This window comes from Raphanus sativus, chromosome 1 (genome assembly GCF_000801105.2).
Source record: "Raphanus sativus cultivar WK10039 chromosome 1, ASM80110v3, whole genome shotgun sequence".
NCBI lineage: Eukaryota > Viridiplantae > Streptophyta > Magnoliopsida > Brassicales > Brassicaceae > Raphanus > Raphanus sativus.
In genome coordinates this window covers 6,579,127-6,598,516 of record NC_079511.1, presented here as the reverse complement: position 1 = coordinate 6,598,516, position 19,390 = coordinate 6,579,127, and the positions used below count along the sequence as shown (strand labels likewise).

The 19,390-nt window shown below is 36.0% G+C and overlaps 3 protein-coding genes and 1 long non-coding RNA gene across 4 annotated transcripts; 2 read left to right on the top strand and 2 right to left on the bottom strand.

Moving 5' to 3' along the window:
* Window positions 1-1,326: 1,326 nt before the first annotated feature.
* On the bottom strand, window positions 1,327-2,798 carry LOC108807517 (uncharacterized). Its single transcript, XM_018579805.2, has 5 exons — window positions 2,690-2,798; window positions 2,266-2,450; window positions 2,100-2,151; window positions 1,877-1,963; window positions 1,327-1,738 (listed from the first exon to the last, which is right to left on the bottom strand). Exons 1-5 carry the CDS (start codon window positions 2,766-2,768, stop codon window positions 1,467-1,469), a joined length of 675 nt encoding a protein of 224 aa, XP_018435307.1. The 5' UTR covers window positions 2,769-2,798; the 3' UTR covers window positions 1,327-1,466.
* A 4,039-nt stretch (window positions 2,799-6,837) lies between these two features.
* LOC108807507 (valine--tRNA ligase, mitochondrial 1) lies at window positions 6,838-12,491 on the top strand. The gene is made up of 21 exons (XM_018579797.2): window positions 6,838-7,013; window positions 7,089-7,154; window positions 7,358-7,420; window positions 7,509-7,687; window positions 7,784-7,856; window positions 8,013-8,078; window positions 8,166-8,249; window positions 8,384-8,461; window positions 8,554-8,637; window positions 8,726-8,805; window positions 8,955-9,012; window positions 9,085-9,387; window positions 9,480-9,650; window positions 9,790-9,989; window positions 10,065-10,467; window positions 10,567-10,818; window positions 10,919-11,419; window positions 11,507-11,613; window positions 11,706-11,805; window positions 11,894-12,042; window positions 12,123-12,491. Exons 1-21 carry the CDS (start codon window positions 6,885-6,887, stop codon window positions 12,313-12,315), a joined length of 3,339 nt encoding a protein of 1,112 aa, XP_018435299.1. The 5' UTR covers window positions 6,838-6,884; the 3' UTR covers window positions 12,316-12,491.
* A 1,852-nt stretch (window positions 12,492-14,343) lies between these two features.
* On the bottom strand, window positions 14,344-15,309 carry LOC108856990 (uncharacterized). Its single transcript, XR_001950280.2, has 3 exons — window positions 15,197-15,309; window positions 14,933-15,111; window positions 14,344-14,645 (listed from the first exon to the last, which is right to left on the bottom strand). It is a non-coding gene; the product is annotated as an uncharacterized LOC108856990 (long non-coding RNA).
* An 860-nt stretch (window positions 15,310-16,169) lies between these two features.
* On the top strand, window positions 16,170-19,081 carry LOC108834595 (protein NRT1/ PTR FAMILY 8.3). Its single transcript, XM_018607953.2, has 5 exons — window positions 16,170-16,282; window positions 16,702-16,804; window positions 16,871-17,088; window positions 17,166-17,716; window positions 18,142-19,081. Exons 1-5 carry the CDS (start codon window positions 16,232-16,234, stop codon window positions 18,947-18,949), a joined length of 1,731 nt encoding a protein of 576 aa, XP_018463455.2. The 5' UTR covers window positions 16,170-16,231; the 3' UTR covers window positions 18,950-19,081.
* The last annotated feature ends 309 nt before the right edge of the window (window positions 19,082-19,390 follow it).

The window sequence follows — 19,390 nt, the reverse complement described above, 5'->3', positions numbered from 1 at the left end:
CACCTAACAACATTTTTGAAACGATGTCGTTTCAATAAACGATAGTAATTGACGGTGAGTTAAACACTGTCTTAACTCTCAGTTAACGGTGTGTTATATGGCAAGTCAATGGTATGTGTTTTAATAAATGTAAAAGGTCAACAAAAGTTCGGTGTTTTTATAATGACCCCGAGTGCACGAGTTCGAAACCCACCTAACAACATTTTTGAAACGATGTCGTTTCAATAAACGATAGTAATTGACGGTGAGTTAACACTGTCTTAACTCTCAGTTAACGGTGTGTTAATATGGCAAGTCAATGGTATGTGTTTTAATAAATGTAAAAGGTCAACAAAAGTTCGGTATTTTTTTGATCAGGCTCGAGTACAGGTTTGTTTTGGCAATTCCTGCAAATTTTAGTGTTTTTTTGGCTGGTTTTCCAATTTTATTTAGATTAGTCTACGAAACAAAGAGCGCTAGTATTGTTGATTTGCTAACCAATCCACGTCACATTCCACCTGAAGATATGCATGTTTTGTACACATGCTACACACTTGTTATCAGATGAAAAATAAAACAGTAGTGCAACTTATTTTTTTTTGCCGTGTATCTGACCGAGGACAGATCGATCTGGGTCTCATCGTAAATTATGTTGGATTTGGTTTCATTTTAATAAATTATATATTTTGGAATAACTTTGAACTAAAGAGTGATTCAAATTAAAAATGCTATTTATAAGACTGATTCCTTGTATATCTCATAATTTATCACTTTAAAAATCATCAAGTTTATACGGAATCAAAAAAAAAAGTTTATACGGAATCAAAATTTCTTATCTTAGAGTTTATATTTTAATTTAAAATTTCCTATGCCCTTTTGTACCGACTTACATGGTAGACAAAAAGAATCAAATATGTTGAACATATACGCAAGATAGTAACGACTTGTTGCGTTAAGAAAATTGGAATTATAAGGTCCTAAATACTCTCACTTTTTTACTTGATTTTCGATATATTCATCTCTTTTACTTTATTTTCTGTAGTATGTATTCTTCTTCACGCTTTGTTTGCTTATTGGGGCCTTTATTTATCTGTTAGTCTCTACTCTCTACTGAATATTTTTTTGACTCAGCTCTACTGAATATTTCCTTAAAGAACAAAGGGATGCTATGGGGAAAAAGAGTAAAGAACAAAAAGCACGAACATGCAAAAACATAATAAAAACCAAAACGAATATCTTAGAACTTTTTTGTTGATTCAAAATTTTGGTTAACATGTTTGTAAATAATTCTTGGTTCTTTATCGAGGAAACTATACAATATTTCAGAATAAACAAAAAGAAAAAAAATGAACACATAACCATCTTTTCATTATATACAACAACAGGTTTAAGCATGCCAACCAATGATTAACGTTGTCTCATCATCTCTAGCACACACTACACACTATCTATAAAGATCGCATGTCTAGTTACCAGTATTACATATCTCATCCCTTAGTTCTTATTATAGTAATTGTACCCCTCCCTGATGTTTGTATCTTTGTGAAAGCAACCACGGCTTTGCCTGAAAGACCCGGTCCATTAGCAGAGAGACACGGACGGCATGCAAAGGCTCCAACCGGATGCCGAACTGGCCGAGCCGACGGCATGAGAATCCTCTTATTTATGTCGTTTAGGGTTACATCTTCTTCTCGACCACCTGGTTTCACCACTCCAAATGGATACACCACTCTCTTCTTATTCTCACAGTAATTTTCCTCTGTACACGTCTGAGATTAGTATGTATTTAAGGATTAACACGAACTATCATATTGTGTAGACAGCTAAACACAAATGAGAAAAAAACAATCTGATCCCAGATTATACAATTCATCTGAAGGAAGTAAAGCATACATACTTGAAGTGGATGAAGACGGCTCGAAAGAGTGTTTCGGATGATTTGAAGATTCTGAAAAAATATTGATGGATGAATTTGGAGATTCATCTGATCAATATACAAGAAGATCAAGTCAAAAACAAAAAATTATTCACGAAGATTATGAAATACCACTACTAAAATATTAAGCACACATATATATATTATATTATATGCGTGACAATTATTAAGAAGTAGGACTCACCTGCAAACTGACTACTCGTGCAGCTATGATTCTCAGAGATTCTCCAATCATTCTGCATAATTATAATCCGCAGTCAACCAAATTTTAGCAAAAAAACCAGAAAAGTTATAAAAATACTGAACAGTTATGTTTATGACTAACGAAAAAACAGAGTAAATATGCAAACCCGATAATTGTCAAAGTGATTATTTGGTTTGTCCTCGGCGTTGAACGAAAGACGTCTCCGTTTGCTTTTCACACTGAATTCTATGAGTGCGTCCTCGAGGTAGCCGGTGGATACGTCGCCGACAATATCCTCCTCCGGCGAACGGAGTATATGCTCCGGCGATTCATCGAGGTCGTAACATGCATCTACAAGTACATTGCACGGCCAAATTCCTCGCGAGCATTATTAAATGGAACTTATAGGATTACTAATACAGATACATCATCTTTCAACAAAAATACATTTTTTGTCTGCATGAAGCCACACACGTATGTATATCAGCATGCCCAACATAAATCATATATATATAATGTGTGTCAGTTGTATATCAGCATGCCCAACATAAATCATATATATATATATAATGTGTGTCAGTTGTATATACCTAAATTGAAGTTTTGGTTGAAGAGTGATCCAAGGTTATGGAGATCCCAAGTAGGGAGAGAGTTGAAAAGCTCACTCATTGTTTTTATTTCTTTATGAGATTTTCGTTGTGTGAATGGTTGAATTCAGGGGATACCATGTACCTATTTATCTTGGTGGGTTGTGAGGAAAAAGTTTTGAATTAAATTAAATAACAAAAAAGGAGAGAAAGTTAAACCACTGAAAAATCAAGGAGCAGATTTATTCCTTAACACATTCAAATTGTAAAGAATATGTTGATAACAACTAACAATAATATGGTTGGATAGTGTGTGTCCATCAAGATTAATTTCACGAAAACAAATTTTATTGGTTTGTTCGTGAGATGGTGAATTGTCATTTTGTTAAACTATTTCTTAACCGCATTGTGTGCATAATTTTTTTTTAATATGATTTCTATGTATTCCTCCAATACAAATTTATTGACATTGACCAGTGCATAAAACAAAAATGGAAAAATGGACATTAACGTTTTAAAATTTGAGTGGGGTTAGGTAAATGGGTAACTGAATAATGGCTAAAGGCGATGATACTATCATCATGATTTCAATGTTCTATTGCTTCTCATGTATGTTATTCATGGAAGATCGATCGTCAGCTGACAAAAAAAATTGCGTCGTAGATACATGACATACAAATTGATTTGTGGTTCTGTTATGTACTAGACTATTAGTACCATATTTAAAGCAATGATAAGTTATTTTTATGTTTGGTTTATACATCTATACATGAATGCGACCATCAATTATATTTACTATGATGTATTCAGAAGGAGAAATCTACTTCTCGCCAGTTGTGAATATTGTCCTTGGGCTGTGTTTTGAAGTTTGAATTAGACTGCTAGTGAATATAAAAGTCCTTCGAAATTAGGAACATGGTCAAATTAGAGTGGGTTCAACTACAATAAAAACGTAAGCTAAGAGAGTAAAAAACGATCAAAATCTAATCAAGGCTTTTATGCCCTTTGTATTCTTTTTTTTTTAACAAATGCCCTATATTCATATTTCAACATACGTTGAAACGAGAAACTTCGTCAATTAATCTTATTGTTAATGTGTGATTCAACCACATAATGGGAAAAACTCTGCATATTCTTCATTGGTTATCATTGTGTACTGTGAAAGATTCACATTTTATAGAGAACAATGTAATTAACTAGTAAAGTCAAGCCATCTAAATATGAATGTACCAAGTAGTGAAGTAAAGAAAGAAGGTTTATTAAGGTCATGCATGCTGATCAGTTGTTGACCAAACAAAAACATCAAAATTCAAAGATAAATTCAAATTTGCAGCTTTATCTTTGTATGTATATTATTCTTCAAAATATTTTTTTTTGCTTTCAGATTTGGGGAACAACCTGTTCTTCTATCATTAGGTACTTTTTCTAATGTTTTTACTTTCATTTCTTCGCCATCGTGGGGTCATGTCATACCTATCACGTTTGCTCCATCATTGCCTACCTTTATTTATTTCAATATGTTATATTGTTTATACGAAATATTTCTAATATGATGAGAATATAGCACATCACAAGCATGCTAATTACTGCTAACTTGGCTTTACTCTATGACAGTTTTGGAGTTTATAAGATTAACGAAGCTTATGTTTGATTTCATTGGATTATAATCTATAAGATATCATAAACTTAGCTATCTGTTTGAAAAATGTGTAATTTTAATCGGTGACGATGGCTTAGTGGCGCTTGAGGGAATTGAGAAACCCAATAAGGCGAACCCGTGTTCAAACCCCACCGGCCACACGGATATGAGTTATTGCTTTCGACTCATTTGAATGCTCAAGAGAAGGTCTATCCGTGGACTGTACCTCCACCCGGGGGTTAGGCTTGTGTCATCATTGACTCGGGTTTAACCATTCTTAGTTTCAAAAAAAAAATGTGTAATTTTCATTTTACACGTATTTATATACAGGAAATTTATATACAGTGTCTATTAGTGCGACAAAAGAAAAACATTTGTCTTTTGTCTCCCAGTATGCTTTTTATAGCCGGCACATGAATTTTCAGTGGGCCCGGATGTATGCATGCCTGCGGGGCCCATTTGAAAAATCAGAAAGATGGCAACCGTATCGCTTGTAGGGCATACTTCTTCAAATTCGTTGAATGGTCCAGTGCACACTGAGGTTCGAGACCATCAACATATTACAGTAACTCTTTGGTCAAGTCTGATGATTGCAGTTTACTTTATTTTCTTAGCCGTGATCAGTGAGAAAATATGCACATATATCAGTCACACGGTTATATGAAGTTGTATTGTTTTCTCATTTTCGATTATGTTTATATAAAAAGTTTGGTTGACAACCCTTCTTTTTGTTTGGTTGTTTGTATCGAGGTCTATAACAATAAACATATACCCCACCACGTAGTTATTGAAACTCGCAGCATTCAATCGTTTAGACCCAACAAATTCCACTTGATATTTTTACCAAAAAAAAAAAAAATCTCACTTGATTTTCAACCACTGAGGCTCGTCTACTTATAACATTTCCAATGTAAAACTCCATTTTTACTTTCAAAATTGTGTAAAATGAATATGGAATAAAATTATTTTAACCATACTTCATTTTTACTTCATAATGAAGTCATGAACAAATAAAAAATAAATTACTCCATTTATAAAGTAAACTTCAAAATGAAATAAAATATAAAATTAGATTGAAGCATATGTGTTGCTCCATATTTATTTTTACTCTATTTTAGAGTAAAAAATGAAGTTGGGTTGGAGATGCCATAGCTCAATATATGTTGCACATAATTAGGCTATACATAATGCAAAAAATAGCCAGTTGTTGAAAATCATAAACTATTAGTTTTCTTTTCATACGTAGCATAGAAAATACATTCAAATTTAAACGGTATGATTGATCCATGATATAAACCTCTTTAATTGTATGGGTCAGAGTTGAATTTTCAAAATCTTATGTTGCTGGATCCCTGAGATTATATACCAACACTGGCAACATGTGTTTATGGCATTATGATATAGTTATACAATATAGGACAGAAAAAGTTAATAATCATTAGTTCAAACAATAATACATCTTCACTAAACCTAATCATCTATAATTTGAATCTTTGTTTCAGTAACAATGATTTTCATTCTACTTTTTTTGCCTGAAATTCAATCTACCTTTCAAGCCTTGCAACTGCTATATAAAACTTGCTGTAATATTAACCAAAAGAATGATGACCATACATTCTTATAAATAACCTTTCTTCTTTTTTTTTTGAGAATATTTAAACCGGAAATGCAATTTTATCAGATTTTCAAATGAAGCTTAAAATATTGATTCATATCGGTGTCTAAATATTGTAATCACAACAGTCTAATATTGTGGGGTCGTTTCGAACCCGAGTCTTCCCAAAATCTGCCTACCACCAAACCGTTCCTACGTGGTTAATATATAATATTTTTAGTGCAAATAATTGCAATTTATAACTTCGGCTGAACACCTCTTTGTAAATTATACCTTCATAGACAAATACAAATTAGGAGAACTTTTGTCTTTATCAAAGACGTGCTATATTTATCTTTGCAGGTGTGTTTGTACGTAGGCTGCTCATCGGACGGCTAGAGATCGATAATTATGGTGAAATCAAACGGTGATGATTGATGCTCATGATCAGCTTCACTTGAAGATGTTGGTCGTTGCTATTACTTGGACCCATTGCGTTCAATACTAAACAAGTCAAGTCATAGCCACACTATAAAAGTTGCTTTGAAGTTGAGGAGATTTTCACAATCTACAAATGAAGTGAGACGTATTTATATTCATAAAAGAACTCTAAACACATATGGACTTGTTAAAACTTCATCTCTTCATTGATCTTATTGGACTTGTGTTGGGCTTGTGCCATAAATGGTTAACAGAAAATACTCATATCTTTGATAGGCACAAGACGTTGCTTGCTTGTGTTCTGCTCCTTGCAAATCAATGTAAGACAAATATGTCACAAATAAAAGTTCAAAGTAGACAAGTATGAAAAAGTCAATTGTAATTCCTAGCCCACTGGGCCTAAACCGACAACACTCGACTCGTTTTACACAAACCCAAATCTCAATTTTTATTTGTTGTATTAGCGTCAAAAACAGAAAATATAAAAGAAGATAACAATAAGCCCTAGCAGGTTTTGTTAGTCTATGTCACTGCTCTTCCTCAGAAGAGCCAAGCCGTTATTTACATCTCTTTCTCCTTCTCAGGCCAGCTTCTTCGTCTCTCCAAGCCTTACAAATCTTCTACGTCGTTCGTTTCACGGTTCGAGAATAATGGTACGGAGGATTGTCGATCGTTTCTACCAGTCTCAGAGAATCTGATGTTTTTTTTTTTTTTTTATGAATTCGCAGTCCGAAGCAGAGAAGAAGATCCTCACAGAGGAGGAGCTCGAGCGAAAGAAGAAGAAGGATGAGAAGGTTTCAATTCTAATTCTCATAGACCAATGTGGTTTGATTCTGTTGTTCAATCAAGGAATATCGTTAGAGTAGTATCGGAAGAGATTATTAGATAGTGATGCAGTTAGTACAGTTAGATAGTAAAGTTAGATCAACCATCTCAGAATGAAATTAGTAACAGTATCAACTTTGAAAGCGATTTTTTAAAGAACATTTTATTATAGGCTAGAGAAAAGGAGTTGAAGAAGCAAAAAGCTGCGGAGAAAGCAAAGCTTGCAGAACTCAAGGTAACCAACCTCTGAGGAAAGCCACATACTTTGTTTTCCCTTGGAATAATGGAATTCGTTTATCATTGTGCGTGCTTGTGGTATTTAGGCAAAGCAGGCGAAAGATGGAACTACTGCCCCTAAAAAGAGCTCGAAGAAGAGTTCCAAACGCGATGCAGTCGAAGAGAATCCTGCGGATTTTGTGGACCCTGAAACTCCTCTTGGTGAGAGGAAAAGACTCTCTTCACAGATGGCTAAACAGTACAGTCCTGCTGCCGTTGAGAAATCGTAAGTCCGTAGAGATTTTGAGCTTGGTGTTTCATTATAATCCCACAAATCACCTCTGTATAATCTATGTGTTATACTTTGGCTTCGTGGTGTCAGATGGTATGCTTGGTGGGAGAATTCTGACTTCTTTAAGGCGGATGCTAAGAGTTCCAAGCCGCCGTTTGTTATTGTAAGGCCTTATTTTAATTCTTGAGGTTCTTGTTTCATTCTGGATTAGACCTTGTTTTTGTTGTCTTCTTTAAATCGTCCTACGAAAGTCAGCTAAGAAAGTCTTGAGTTATTTTAGTTTTAAAGGGTTTCGTTAATCCTATTGTTGATTTTGCAGGTTCTTCCTCCTCCAAATGTGACTGGAGCCTTGCATATTGGCCATGCCCTGACATCTGCCATTGAGGTTTCATTCTCACAAAAAACATATTGGTGCTATTGCTCCGTCTATTGTTCCTCCTGATGATCAGCGACATGAAATTATCTGATGCAGGATACGATTATTCGTTGGAAGAGAATGTCTGGTTATAATGCTCTGTGGGTGCCCGGGATGGACCATGCTGGTATAGCTACACAGGTTAGCCATTACCATCATTATTTCCACCCTATCTCTTGTCCCGTATTACTATTACCTCGGCCCACAGAGTAAAAATCTTTTTTCTCCCCCATGGTTGTAGAATATTTATTTGTTGCATATTGTATACATTCTAGGTTGTGGTTGAGAAAAAGCTTATGCGTGAAAGAGGATTGACTAGGCATGACGTTGGCCGTGAAGAATTCATAAATGAAGTAAGTTGGAAATAAAATTACACTCACGAATCATTTTCGGTTTTGTATCGGTTATAAAAATCCTTTGTGGTTCATTTATGATCATGTAAAAGGTGTGGAAGTGGAAGAACCAACATGGTAGCACGATTCTAACACAACTTCGGCGTCTAGGAGCTTCTCTTGATTGGTCTCGTGAGGTAAAATTCGGTGATCCGACCTTTGTTGGTCAATGTTATGGAAAATTGTCAATGTTATTATTTATTATATTGTGCCTGTATTTTGTAGTGTTTTACAATGGACGAGCAAAGATCAAAAGCTGTTACTGAGGGATTTGTACGGTTATACAAGGAAGGGCTTATCTATAGGTTTGTTTAAGTTTGAATTTGTTCCTTTAGGCTATAGAATTACCTTTGGTAAAAGTACTTGGAAACAGAAATGTACAAAAACCAGGAGTAGTACTCTTTTTACCTTTTCAGTTACTTTGTTGATAGAAAGCACATGTAAACTTGTGCAGGGATGTTCGGCTTGTTAATTGGGATTGTGTTTTGAAAACAGCCGTATCTGACGATGAGGTAAGCCAACAACTGTTAGACTATGATTATTAGACGGCATCCTTTTTATGCGGAGTTTGTCTATTTCTGTAGGTTGAGCATACCGATATCAAAGAAAAAACGCTACTTAAAGTTCCTGGCTATGAGAAGCCGGTAGAATTTGGTCTGCTTACTTCATTTGCTTATCCTCTGGAGGGAGGCTTGGGCGAGGTTGTCGTTGCCACTACAAGGGTGGAAACAATGCTTGGGGATACTGCCATTGCTATTCATCCTGATGATGCAAGATACAAGCATCTTCATGGAAAATTTGCTGTACATCCATTTAATGGACGGAGGTTACCAATTATCTGTGATGGAATACTTGTTGATCCAAACTTTGGTACTGGTTGTGTTAAGGTACATGCTCGCTCTTATATATTTCGATGCTATGTTTCTGCCTCTGTTAGTTGATTATCCTGCGTTAAAGTTGCGTTATGCTTCTTTTGTAGATCACTCCAGCCCATGACCCCAATGATTGTGAGGTCGGAAAGCGTCACAATCTTGAATTTATAAACATATTAACGGATGATGGAAAAATAAACACAAACGGCGGGTCTGACTTCACAGGGATGCCACGGTTTGCAGCGCGTGAGGCAGTTGTTGAAGCTCTGAAGAAGAAGGTAATTCAGTAATACTTCACGTAACAAATCATAGCAACTTGATTCTTCGTTTGAGAAAAGATACTGTAGCCGAGGGCGGTTGCTTGTAGGTGTCTTTCGTATCTTACCTTGACTGTTTCTTTCATTATATATATTCCAGGGGCTGTACAGAGGTGCCCAAAACAATGAAATGAGGCTTGGACTTTGCCAAAGAACCAGTGATGTCATTGAGCCTATGATTAAGCCTCAATGGTACGTCAATTGCGGCATGATTGCAAAGGAGGCTCTCGATGTTGCTATCACTGATGAAAACAAGAAGCTCGAGTTTATACCAAAGCAGTACACGGCAGAGTGGAGAAGGTTTCTTTCATTTATCATTTTCTCTGTGGTTCTATAATTACAGCATCTATTAATAATGTCAATGGACCTTAACAGATGGCTAGAGAACATACGTGACTGGTGTATTTCCAGACAGCTTTGGTGGGGCCACCGAATTCCAGCATGGTATGCAACACTAGAGGAAGATCAGCGTAAGGAGATCGGTGCGTACATTGACCATTGGGTTGTTGCAAGAACCGAGGAAGAAGCTCGAAAAGAGGCTGCTGAAAAATTTCCTGGGAAGAAATTTGAACTCACTCAAGATCATGATGTGCTTGATACGTGGTTCTCTTCTGGGCTCTTTCCATTATCTGTTCTGGGATGGCCTGATGAAACCGATGACTTCAAAGCCTTCTATCCGACATCTGTCCTAGAAACTGGGCATGATATTCTCTTTTTTTGGGTTGCTCGTATGGTTATGATGGGAATGAAACTAGGTGGTGACGTTCCATTCAGTAAGGTACGTGTAAAATTTTAAGTTAAACTGGGATGTTACCCTTCTTAACAGATGCCAAGTCATATCTTGTTACCTAAACGCATTTTGTTGTTTTTGCTGTAGGTTTATTTGCATCCTATGATACGTGATGCACATGGGCGTAAGATGTCAAAATCTCTTGGAAATGTCATTGATCCGCTTGATGTAATAAATGGGGTAACTCTTGATGGTCTTCATAAGAAATTAGAAGAGGGTAACTTGGATCCGAAAGAGGTGGCTGTTGCCAAAGAAGGACAAGAGAAGGACTTTCCGAATGGTATTTCTGAATGTGGTACTGACGCTCTTCGGTTTGCACTCGTCTCTTATACTGCTCAGGTACTACCATTGAATGCCGCCTCAGAACCTCTTATTTGCTCCTTCAGTTTGTTGTCTTGTAAACTAAGAATATTGCTCTGCTCTTTTACTTGTTTTATAGTCTGACAAAATAAACCTGGACATCCTCCGAGTGGTTGGTTACCGTCAATGGTGTAACAAGCTTTGGAACGCTGTCAGATTTGCGATGATGAGGCTTGGCGATGATTATTCCCCTCCGCTGACTCTAAGCCCTGAAACGATGCCATTCAGCTGCCAATGGATTCTCTCTGTACTAAATAAAGCAATATCAAAGACGGTGGATTCACTAAATGCATTTGAGTTCTCGGATGCTGCCAACACAGTATATGCATGGTGGCAATACCAGTTCTGTGATGTTTACATTGAAGCCATCAAGCCTTATTTTGCTGGTGACAACCCTGCGTTTGCTTCAGAGAGGGCTCATGCACAACACGCTCTCTGGGTATCTCTGGAGACTGGTTTGAGACTGCTTCACCCTCTGATGCCTTTTGTTACTGAAGAGCTATGGCAACGTCTGCCTTCACCCAAAAACTCTGAAAGAAAGGCGTCTATCATGATATGTGACTACCCCTCTGCTGTAGAGGTGAGTAAAGATCTTCTTAGTGACTTTGCCTCTCATTGTTCTGTTTTCTAACCTTTTTTCGTCTGATGTTTGATGCCGTGAGCTCAGAACTGGACAAACGAAAAAGTGGAGACCGAAATGGAAACCGTTCTAGCGAGTGTGAAGTGCCTGAGAGCACTCCGTGCAGAGTTGCTGGAGAAACAGAAGAATGAAAGGTCAAACCCCCTTTTTTATAATGATCCTGCATTTTTGGATTATACAGACATTAAACAAATCTATGTTTCGTTGTGTACATTTTGTATCTCAGGTTACCTGCCTTTGCTCTGTGTGAAAACAACGTAACATCTGAAATTGTAAAATCTCACGAGTTGGAGATCAGAACACTTGCAAATCTATCGTCGTTAGAGGTAAACAACAAGTCCACCTTTGGTTATGGTTTCTCTACTCTTTCGTGTTTCTTTATTGAGTTTCTATGGGGGGGGGGATTTGGTATAGGTTCTGTTAAATGGAGAACACGCAGCCCCAGCTGGTTCTGCAGTTGAGACGGTGAACGAGAACCTCAAGGTATACCTTAAAGTGGACAGAGCCATTAACACAGAAGCTGAGCAAGAAAAGATCAAAAACAAGATTGACGAACTACAAAAGTAAATCCCCCTAAACTCATAACGAAATCAAAACAAAAATGTTTTGTCTCGTTTGACCATTTGATTTCTCGTTTCATCAGACAAAAGGAGAAGCTGCAGAAGATGATGAGTGTGTCTGGTTACGAAGAGAAGGTCCCTGCAAACATTAAAGAAGATAACGCCACAAAGCTCGCTAAGATTCTCCAAGAATTCGATTTCTTTGAGAAGGAGAGTGCTCGTCTCGTTGCAGAGACAGAAACCTCAGGAAATCAACAAGTGGAGCAGAAGAAATGAGAGACAGAAAGTCACTGTTGTCTGAAAAAACACATGAGCTTATGAAATATTTCTCGTTAGTTAGATGCGGCTTAAAAGAAAAATAAAAGAATAAGTATGTTGACGACTTGATGTTATTGTGAATCGGGTTTTATCATTTTTATTACGGGAATTCGGCCAAACAAAACCTCAACTTTGCACGAATTGCTAAAACAAACATGAACTTTTGGGCTGGCCAAAAAAACATTAAACTTTCATTATTCGATTAATTAACAATGTTTTCATTGACTTGCCAATTTAGTACGTCGTTTTAACACGCCGTCAGTTAATTTAACAAACGTCGTTTATTGTTGGCGTTAAAGTAAAACGACGTCATTTTATATGATTTGAAAAATAAAAACAAGTAGCTCCTTGGATTCGAACTCAGGTTGGGTAGGACATATGACAAGGTGAAATGTACTTACTAACATATTTAATGTTATTTGGTACTCATTGGATATAAAAAAATTCTCTAAAAACTGAAAAATATCTTTAAAATTCCAAAATTGAAAAAAAATATTTTTTATAAATTAATTTTGAAATGAAAATGAAAAATAATATTTTTTTCTTAAAAAAATAAAAATTAAAAAAAAAATTCAATATCTAGCTTAAAAAATCGAAATTTAAAAAAAAATTTCTTAAATTTCGATTTTTAAATTTTTTTTAAAAAAATGAATTTTTTAAGATTTTTATTTTTATAAGATTTTTTTTATTTTTCATTTTAATTTCAAAATTAATTTTATAAAAATATTTATTTTTTCATTTTTTGGAATTTTAAAGATATTTTTAAGTTTTTAAAAAAAAAATTATATTCAATGAGTACCAAATAACATTAAATATGGAGTTTTTAACACTCTAAGTCATTTTTTGTGTTTTTATTACACGCTCAATCACTTTATGCTATTAAGGTAGTTCTTTGTGATAAAAAGACTTACAGGCCCTCAATTAATTAAACACAGCAAGTGAGATCAGTTTCATGTATCCGTGTATTTTGTGAAGATTTCAAAATTCAAATTTTAATTCATATCTTTTGATTACAGCCACATAATTTAAAGTACCTTTTTACTTTATTATTTCTTCTTTTGTTTTTTGGTTGAACTAAAAGAATATGTAACTAAAGTCAACTTTTTCTTCTGTATCAACGACGTCTCTTCTCCGTTCACCGCTTGAAATCTCCACGTTACTTCAGGCACCGTTCCTTGAGATGTCTTCTTATTTATTACTATTTACCATTTAGGTTGTGGGCAGTCATTGCGATTCTCTTGCTTCCGAGTACACAGCCGCCGCGACATGGCTAAAAGGCAAGGACAAATAATGTTTGTTGATGGCGAGCACAAGCCTTACATAGAAGAGAGTACAGAGTAAGTCGAAAACATTATTCTATCTGGTTTTGGAACTAAAGTTACAATTTTTAGTGTGAATTTTATTTTTGTGGTGTTTTTGGATCTGATTAGAGCTTTTAGATTTGTGATTTAGAGAAGCAAATATGACAAGGATTAAGAAGAAGATAGGCTTTTGTGCTCTGCAATGAAATGTTTATCGGAATGCTATATAAATTTAGAAAACCACAATTTGTAAATTTCTGCCAAAAAATGTCTACCAGATGGAATGTACATGTGTACATGAAAGTCATATTGTACTTGTGTACACCACCTCGAATAAACATTTGCATGTTGATATCGGTTACGTGGCATGTGTACGTACATCTAAACGACCATGTGGATAGCATTACATGGCTGTACATATGGACAATATGGTATAAGTGTACACATGAATGTATAAGTCTTGAAAGACATTCCATTTCGAAGCACCAATATGACATCATTAACATCTTCAAACACTCATATGAATATCATTATTCTTTTCAGGCACTACAATATAAACCAGCAGCAAGACCTGACCAAAGAGGTCACAGATACGACATTCAGACAATAACACTGAACTTAGTAACATGCAAAAAAAGAAAGCCAATCAAAAATGTGGATACGTTCAGAAGAATACATGCATACAAATGAAAATGTGTGTACACAAAAAAATGGGTGTACACATGGACACATATACCAAACTGTTCATATGTACATCGTTTCCACAATACATGTACATCGCTCGCGCACACAGAGTTTAGAGCCACAATCATAAATGAGTTCAGGCAGGATATCAACATGACTCTTCAAGAGACATGTCTTGATCCTCCCTTCGTGAACACAATCATTTTAGAAAAATTAAAAAAACCACTTTCGGTAAGGAATTGGCCAAGTAATTTCCTGTGAAATACTTATTGAGATGTTTTTTATTTGGGGTTCAAAGATACCCTGCATATTTAAAACTCTCCACCATCAGATTGCATTTTCTTCTACACATAAAAATAATAATTCAAAAGTGGTAAAAAAAACATCTTTTTGTAGATCAAAAATATAAGTTAAGAACTTTTGTGACGAGGATGATGAAGAATCATATTTGACTGAATCATCTGATCAAATATTTTGTAGCCACCTTAGATTCAATCTAGGAACAATCTTTAAGTAACCCATTGAACGTCAGATCCTAAAGAGTTTATCTTTACTTAACCCTAAAAGATTCAATCGAGAAAAGGTCTGACCTTGATCGTTACGAGCGGTGAAGAGGTTTCTCTTCCTTTAATTCCGTCGAGCTCTCCGACGCCAATCTCGCCTGGTCTGTTCCTCCCAGTCCGTCTTTAAATTAGTTACTCTAATTCTCGTCATCACACATCCGGCGGTGCGTAACATCTCTCCGCCGCTGCGTAACATCTCTCCGCTGCTGCTCATGAACGAAAATGAAACCATCCGATGTTAGGGAGTTAGAGCGAGAGAGAAAGTGAGAGATTAAGTACGTAAATTGATACCAGATTGAGTTTTCTTCAAATTGGCATCTTTATCGGTTTTATAAAGTTGATACCTTTTTCTTCTTCTTCATTGTCTCATCTTTGAGTTATGGCGGAAGAAAGAGAATCAGTGGAAGAAATAAAAAAATATTAAAAATGTAATAAGTATTTGTAGTTTAGTTATATATTAAAAGAATAATAACTAATATCAAAAGGGTAATTATGACTTTGTACATGTTGACAGATAAGCAAAATGCATCGAAAGAAGAAGAAAAGTGTCTGAGTATACCAAACTGATCTAGAGTGATAATAATAAGTCAAAAATGTGACTCATGGTGTAATTATTTTTTAAATATGTTAGTAAGTACATTGAAATTGTCACTAGTCTAGTGGTAAAACACTTTGTCATATGTTCTATCCAACCTGAGTTCAAACCCAAGTCAATGGAAGTTTAGTGTTTTTTTGGTCAGCCCAAAAGTTAATATTTGTTTTGGCAATTTGTGTAAAGTTGAGGTTTTTTTTGCCGAATTCCCTTTTTATTACATGTCTTTGAACTGTTTTTAATAATGGGCTCGGAGCTTAGGGTGATCTGAATCTTGGCTAAAACCGAATGGATCCGCATATAAACGCATTTAGCCTCCTTGATCGAGCCTAGTAACTAGTGAAGGGGAGTAATTGTAATTAGAAAAGTTTATGGTTCATATGTAAACAAATCAAAATATATGGACAAAAGATATTTCACGGGTTTAGTACATAATAAAGCACGTGGCTTGCATGTCATCACTAATGCATTTGTCCCTGAGAGATTACAGAGTTTCATTAGGACATCAACAGTAAGGAAAAAAGTACGAGAAAAAGACACTTTTATCATTTTTAAGAGATTCTCTTAACTAACACCTGTCGCCTTTTCAACGGTCGATGATTTGTACATATTAATATATGCTGTCATATAATGATTACAACAAGACTTTTTTGAAAACGATCATTTGAGTGATCATCAAAGTTGGTGCACAACAAAAAAAGAGTGATCATCAAAGTTTCGGTCAGAAAAAAAAAATGGGTTCCGTCGAAGAAGAGCAATTCCTAATCGAGCAAGGTTTAACACAGGTTCGAGCTCTCCTTGTCAATTGTATCTCTCGAATTAAAATTTTGTTTCTTGTAGCCGTTTCATTGATGATATCATCGTTTTGTTTGGTCAAAAGATGATAATATCATTTGTTTGCGTGTTAGTTTAAGTTTAAATATACTTTTCACTTGAGCTTGCTCTGATTTAGTTTTATCAAAGTTATATTTTCCGGTTTATTTATAAGTTGTTGATCGTTTAGGTGTTTTTTTTTGCTCTCTGAATGTTGGATAATGGCTAATGCTATGTGATGTCTTGTGGATTTTGGGCATCGATTCCTAATTAATTTGCTGTTTTTTTTTCTCTCATAATTTTCTCTTTAACTCTACTTACTCTACTACATTATGACTAAGTTAGATTAATGTGGGTTAAAAACTCGATTACAATATCCAAATTTTACCAGGAGAAACTGAAACTATATGCAGAAGATGGTTCCATCGACATCAATGGAAACCCACCGTTAAAGCAGAGAACCGGGAACTGGAAAGCTTGTCCTTTTATTCTAGGTCAAACACTTTAACTTACTTTTGTTTCTTTTAACTTTTTTTTTTAATCTCTCTGAAAATGTGCAGGCAATGAATGTTGTGAGCGGTTGGCTTACTACGGTATTGCTATCAACCTCATTACTTACCTCTCCGCTGAACTCCACCAAGGAAACGTTTCCGCAGCTAGAAACGTGACGACATGGCAAGGAACTTGTTATATCACTTCTCTCATTGGAGCCGTCTTAGCCGATGCTTACTGGGGTAGATACTGGACCATTGCTTGCTTCTCCTCCATTTATTTCATCGTAAGTCTTATCTATACAATATCACATTCTTGTGTTTTGTGTGTTGAACTCTGTTCTGGTCTTTATTTGATGTTCAGGGAATGTCTGCTCTGACTCTCTCTGCTACAGTTCCATATCTGAAACCCTCCGACTGCATCGGAGACTTTTGCCCTTCACCAACCACACCTCAGTACTTAACGTTCTTTCTCGGCCTTTACCTTATAGCTCTTGGCACGGGAGGAATCAAACCGTGCGTCTCCTCCTTTGGTGCTGATCAGTTTGACGACAAGGACCCGAGCGAACGTGTTAGAAAGTCTTCTTTCTTCAACTGGTTCTACTTCTGCATCAATATCGGTGCGTTTGGATCCTTTCTTCTTGTGTTGGTTCAGGAGAATATCGGATGGGGTTTAGGTTTCGGGATACCAACTGTGTTCATGGGGTTAGCTATCATCAGTTTTTTCTTTGGCACTCCTCTTTATAGGTTTCAGAAACCTAAAGGTAGTCCTATAACACGGATCTGCCAAGTTCTTGTCGCTTCATTTCGTAAGACGAGTCTCAGAGTCCCTGAAGACGCAACACTTCTGTATGAAACTGAAACACAAGAGCTGATCGTTGCAAGTAGGAAACTCGAGCATACAGATGATTACAAGTAATCCTTTTTCTCTTCTCATCATTTATTTGGTTCGGTTTGTATACAGCCGGTTCTAGGCACAACTAAAAACTATTCACATATTTTCAATTATTCAACCATTTCATTTTACCAAATTCAATGTTAGACAGATTAGTCAACATTTATATGTTTCGATGCAACAACAGGATGTTATTTGTAATAAGTAATTTTGTTGGTTGGTTAATTGGTCACATTTTATTCATGAAATGAGTTGGACTGATATTAATCTGAATACAACAAAATAATTCTATTAGGTCTAATGTACTTATTAAATATAATAAGTATAAGTTTCTTGTCATTTTAAAAAAAATTAAGATTAACCTAAAAATGTTTATGGTCCTATAAATCTCAGATCAGCTTTGTTCAGACATAACTCTGGTATATACCATGTCGATATGATGCAGGTATCTTGATAAAGCTGCTGTTTTATCATTAGAAGAAGCAAGATCCTTAGAGTTTTCCAATCCATGGAGTCTATGCACCGTCACACAGGTCGAAGAAGTCAAGATTCTTATCCGAATGCTACCCATATGGGCTTCAGGTATCATCTTCTCATCTGTCTACGCTCAAGCAACCACCATGTTTATCCAACAAGGAAGAGCCATGAACTGCAACATCGGCTCTTTCAAGCTTCCTCCAGCGACTCTCGGGGTCTTCGACTGCATCACCGTCCTCATTTGGGTCCCACTCTACGACCGGTTCAACGTCCCGGTCGCTAAACTTCTCACAAGAAACAACGACAACGGGTTCACCGTGCTTCAACGAATGGGAATAGGTCTTTTCATCTCTGTCTTCGGTATAGCAGCAGCAGCTGTCGTCGAGACGGTTAGGCTCGGTACGGCGGAATCCGGAACCGATGTTTCGTTAACCGTGTTTTGGCAGGTTCCGCAGATATTCATATTCGGTGCAGCAGAGGTTTTCTACTTTGTAGGGCAGCTTGAGTTCTTCTATGGTCAGTCACCAGACTCGATGAGGAGTGTGTGTAGTGCGTTGGGACTGTTGGCTAACGCGTTGGGGAGTTACTTGAGCTCGTTGATCCTCACGGTGGTGACGTACTTCACGACCAAGGACGGTGGAGATGGATGGATTACGGATGATCTCAATGAGGGACATCTCGATTACTTCTTCTGGTTACTGGCCGGTTTAAGCATTTTGAATGCATTGGTTTATGTTTTTTCTGCTGTTAATTACAAACAGAAGACGACGTCGTAACTGTGACTTTTTTTTTTTTTTTTTTTTGTCGACAACTCTGTGACTTTTGTATGTATGCATGGTTTTCTTTTCTTATTAGAACATAAAAATTATCAAATTCATCTGTAGAAATTCCTCATTTTCATTTGTTGTTTTCTTACTCTTCTGATCTATGATATAAATTTATCAAAGCAAACCAAAACCGGACTAAACCAAAAATCGAATGGGATGTAAACTGAGCTCAGATTAAGTTCTTTGCCAAAAGCAAAATGTGCAATTCATCAATGATATAACCGATATTCATTAAAACCTCTATAAATTAATAAACTCAAACAAATCATATTAATAAATGGCTAAATGTGATTTTCTACTATCTAGTCCCAATTTTGCAAAGCCTTGAGTATACAAATGCTTTATTTCATCTCCTATCATACGATATTTAATTCCTTTTTTGCTTTATGT